The sequence below is a fragment of the Pinus tabuliformis genome, chromosome 7 (genome assembly GCF_031772625.1).
Source record: "Pinus tabuliformis cultivar Carrire ecotype Pingquan chromosome 7, CPIR1, whole genome shotgun sequence".
Classification (NCBI taxonomy): Eukaryota; Viridiplantae; Streptophyta; class Pinopsida; order Pinales; family Pinaceae; genus Pinus; species Pinus tabuliformis.
This window is the reverse complement of record NC_142293.1, coordinates 2019916906-2019921855: the sequence shown is the minus strand read 5'-3', so window position 1 is coordinate 2019921855 and position 4950 is coordinate 2019916906. Positions and strand designations below refer to the sequence as shown.

At 35.4% G+C, this 4950-nt stretch overlaps 1 protein-coding gene across 1 annotated transcript; it reads right to left on the bottom strand.

Moving 5' to 3' along the window:
* Nucleotides 1-237: 237 nt before the first annotated feature.
* LOC149256588 (plasmodesmata-located protein 2-like) lies at nucleotides 238-809 on the bottom strand. Its single transcript, XM_089455413.1, has 2 exons — nucleotides 759-809; nucleotides 238-627 (listed from the first exon to the last, which is right to left on the bottom strand). Exons 1-2 carry the CDS (start codon nucleotides 807-809, stop codon nucleotides 238-240), a joined length of 441 nt encoding a protein of 146 aa, XP_089311539.1.
* Between the last annotated feature and the right edge of the window lie 4141 nt (nucleotides 810-4950).

Below are 4950 nucleotides of genomic sequence, written 5' to 3'. Positions count from 1 at the left end.
GTATAGAAGGACCACTTTTATTTCCACTTCCATTTACGGCTTTGAACAGAGGCACACCATCATTGTAAAACTTGTAGCTGTCATAACGAATTAGACAGTTATCGAAGAAGGCCAATCCTTGGCTGGTACCAGCTGGGCAGGAGCCCAAATAATCGAACGTAATGTTTAGGCACTGACTACACCGAGTCATATTAGGTATTCTCCAACATTCAGCCAGAGAATAAACCCCATGATCACTCAGTACACTGTAACCCAGAGAACTGGACACAGCATTATCGATAAGCCTCTGCAAAAGAGAGGCAGTTTCCAATCCATGACACCCTTTGCCTCTGTGCCGTTTACTTTAATGTTATTGCACAACGCAAAGATCCAAAACGCATCCGGTGAGAAGCTGGACCTGACATTTTCCAAAATGCATCCACTGAGAAGAACTCTTCTGTAACTGAGACTTCCATTACAATAAAAATCTAAATACTCTGTAGCTTTTGAAACGCATCCTCGACAAGTAGAGGCATTCAGATCTCCCCTGCACTGAGAAAAACCAAACATCTTATCTCCATTCTCTCCATAACTGAAATCACTGTAGCCCGTCTTGTTAACATTGTCAAGCACTGAATTGATAACCACCTTCAATGAAGCGTTAAGGTCCCGACTTTAATGATAACCACCTCGTTTTATTAGCGCCCCCCAACCAACACAAGGCTTCCCATTTAATAATAATCCGCAGCATCCAAACAGAACCAAGAATCAGTTATTACCCGTGGAGAGGACGAATGGGTTCCACGCACCATTCCCAAAATATTCTCCATAATTAGTTTCATGAATACCAGGAATTAGTTTTTAAACTAATTCGTAATCTTTTTAAAAGAATTACTACTTACTGTCTAGTTTTCACCGAGTTATTTAGGGACATTACAATACCCTAGGAGTTATCAAGGTGTTTGAATCCATATATACAGTGATCAAAATTTTGCCTCAAATTTTTCTACCCAATTTGCCAAAATATCCAAAAAATAGCATTAAAAACAACTTAAAAATTTATATAATATTTAATATATTTCTTTATATTCTAAATACTAAATATTCTATATTTTTTTCAAATTAATTAAATATGTTAAAACTTTATATAATATTTAATTTTCACGATATAAAATCAAAATATTATTTCAAATTTAATTATAATTATAAAGATATTTTTTTATCCTTTTAAAGACAAAAATATAAATTCAATTATATGTATATATATTATGCTATATTCATGGTAATCTTTTTGTGTGGGGTTATTTTGACATTTTAGATCACCTTTTAATTTAAAATTTAATGAAATATGTGTGTGGATTTGTTAATTTTTCGTCTATGTTATTAGGAGAAAGTGTGTCAAAATGAATATATTATTTACCTATGTTATTAGGAGAAAGTGTATTAAGAGGAATATATTATTTACTAAGATTATTATACAAATTAAATAGCTATAAAAATAGTTAGACATGAGTCAATAATAAATATCAATACACTTATTTCAATGTACATCTCAAATGATAAAATTATTGAAAAAGTGACAAAACAAAAACTAATAAAATTGTAATAAAAACACACATATATAAAAGAAAATAGTGAACAAAATTTTTAAGTCTAGAGATTTATGGAGATTCTTAATTTATAAATATCCCTTGTTAAAATACCACATGCCAATAACATGGCTTCTAAATACCACATGCCCAAAAAACCATAACTTACTTCATATGACACTTGTCATATGGCATTTTTTCTAATTAATCAATTTAATGAAAAGGACATAACTTCGATCAAGCTCAATCTTTGATTTGTGTATACTATCAAAATATTCAGGTCAATTAAATCTCTAAAATCCACTAAATAATTAATAATTAATAATTAAATTAAAATTATGGAATCTTTACTTCAAAATAGACATGCATATTGGCGTAAAGAAATGAAAATTCTCTAACTAGGTGATGATTTAGGTGATGATTTCGCCGAGATGACTACTAATCTCTTGTCTGAATCCATCTTTTTCATTAAAGAAATCCAACCATAGGAATGTTTAGATTCAACACCATAAGGACCCTCAGGTACCCAAAATTTCGAAACTTGGTAATTGTAACCCCGATTTCCAAAACATTCTATCACATTTCATGAAAATTGTTTCAAATTTTCCATTATTTTTGGGCCAAAAATGTCTCTTTCTTAGAATATCTATATATATATATATATATATATATATATATATATATATATATATATATATCTATATATATATATATATATATATATATATATATATATATATATTGCTGAAGCAAGTGCCGATCCTTCTATTTCAATAAATCAAAAGAAAAATTACATATTGTACATGAAACTCTATCCTTTACAAGAATTCGGGAAAAAGGAATCCCTGCCAATGACCAAGACCCTCCAAGCTACTACAATGATCACCAAACTTTTGAGAAGTAAACGTGGAAAGGCTACAAGAGCCCCCACCCACTAGGGAAGTTCTGGATACAACACACTTCCCAAAGCACACATATAACCATAGACTCCCCCAACCGCATGAATTCCACACACCACAAAAGAGGGAAAAACCACACCAAACTAGATGAAAAGATAGAGCCCACCTGGCCCCACAAAAACTGCCTGTTTGATCCCAACCGTTGATCCTGGCTACTGGATCCAATGGCCAAAAATCATATCGCACAACCTAACACAACTGAGAGATAGTGTGCGATCGAAGGCAGTTTCAAAGTCAACCAACCTACCATGTGTTACAATCTCTATGGGATCGCTTCCGAAATTACAAAACCATAAACTGCTCATGAATCCCGCAATCACTGGAAAACCGACCATGCCATGGTTTTCAAGCCCAAAAGCAGAAAGGGGGAAAATTCTGCCTGCCAGGAAAACTAACCACACATTCTATTTATTCCTGCTACAGAACCAGAATCCGATACTGTATTTGATTGGGAAAAGACACAATGTCTTGTGAGCCGATGAACTGAGAACCTCATTCGACTGACTCTGAGATAAAATGAGACCTACTTTAGTTTTCCTTTCTACCAAGTACATAGTGATCGGTTGTATAAGTTCTTTCTAGAAAAATCAATTCATGCTTGTCAGCCTGGCCTGATATCTAAACACTTCTCTGTCTTCTGCAGCTTGATCTTCGTAGAGAACCTTTAAACGGTTTTGAGGAATCTCTTGCCACTTTTTCGCCATTCCTCTATCTACATTGTTAACCCCTTGGTTGCCAAAAGGTCCACTAGTTTATTGGCAAAAAGTCAAACATGGTTGAAACGAACCATTCAAAGCTCCTCGAGGGGAACGTGGATTATTTGGTAGACCTGGATTAGTTTCTAGTGAGTAGAGACTTTCTCCGGCTGAGTACCGCAGTTGATTCTTTTCACAGAGTTAACGGAAATCTCTGAGTCTGCTTCTACAATGACATTTGAGTAATGGTTATGGATCAGAAACTCTAGACATTGTTCTAGAGCCATTAATTCTACCATATTATTTGTGGCTCTTCCCAAATGGCAGTGGAAGATAAAGATAACATTGCCCTTTTTATCTCTTAAAACTCCTCCAAAACAGGTTGTTCCCGGGTTACCTTTAGAAGCCCCATCAATGTTGTATTTCAGATATCCTTTCGGTGGTGGTTGCTAGAAATCCTTCTTTGTATCCGTAGTTATGTCCTTCTTGATCAGTCCTTGGGGAATAATCTCTTTCATTCCCAGTTGTTTGAGAATTCTCAGCTCCATCTCAGAGGGGGTATTTTTAGGGAGATTTTGTACTGTGATACTAACTGTCTCCCTAAGATGTTTTAGGATCAGATCAAATAGTCTATGAGGAATAACATTTTCATTCTTAAAAATTCTTTTATTTATTTCATTCCAAACATTCCAGATAATGAAGCTTGGCGTGAAGGCCCAGGCCAAATTAAGGAACTCATTCTCTGAATAGTTTCCTCTCCACTTGTTTAGCGTATTTGTGATACTACTTATGTCCCTATTTGTCTGTTGGAAAATGGTAGAGAAAGAATCCCACAACCAGGTGATGTAAGAGCAATTGTTAAGAATGTGCTCCATGGTCTCCTCCTGCTCTTCATAGAGCTGGCATTTGGAAGGCCCCCTAACCCCCCTTTTCCTAATGTTATCCCAAGTTAAAATTTTCTTATGATGAACCAATGACATGAAAAGTTTGGTCTTCATCCAACCTTGGTGCTTCCAGAGGTGCTGCCAGGTCTTTTTTGAAACACTGAGATCAAGCGCAAGGAGAATATCTTTAGCTTCCTTAAGATTAAAGGTCCTTTATTTTTATTTCCCCATCTCAATTGATCATGCCCCTCTACTACTAAAATCATTCTTTGTTTAAGCAAGCTCCCCAGAGCCTCTGCTTTAATTTTAATGGGGCTATCATCTCTGCATTCAATTTTTGTCTAGTTTCTCCACTTTCTGGAGTTCTAAGCAGGATCCCATAAATCCTTAACTTTGTTTAACCCTTGGGAATTTGTTTCCTACTTGAGGCTTAAAAAATCTTCTGTTAACAGCGTTAGTTCTTGTTGCCATTTTTCCTTCCAAAATAGTGCAAGATCTCCTGTTTTGATTTCCCAAAAGTTATTTTTTTAAACTAGGCTTCTATTTTCCCAGGCTCTGTTCCAGATGTGAGATCCTTTTAAACTTCCAGACATCCTTATGAGATCGTTAGTGTGCCAAGATCTGGAATATTTTTCTTTCCAGATCCTTTCCCACTGGGCTATTGGCTCCTAAACCCATCGCCACCAAAGCTTAGCTCCTAACACTTTACTAAGAATCTCCTGATCATATAAGACTAGACCCCCATGACTCTTGGGTTTACAGATTTTATCCCAAGAGACCAGGGCCCACTTCTTCTTTGTATCTTCCTTACCCTAGAGGAAATCTCTTTGTATATTCTTGAATT

Excerpts from the sequence above, each read along its gene's own strand:
- LOC149256588 (XM_089455413.1), bottom strand. The coding sequence starts at position 809 with ATGGAGAATATTTTGGGAATGGTGCGTGGAACCCATTCGTCCTCTCCA. Across the intron at positions 628-758 it reads CCCATTCGTCCTCTCCACGG|GTGGTTATCAATTCAGTGCT; the intron begins GTAATAACTGAT and ends GCTTCATTGAAG.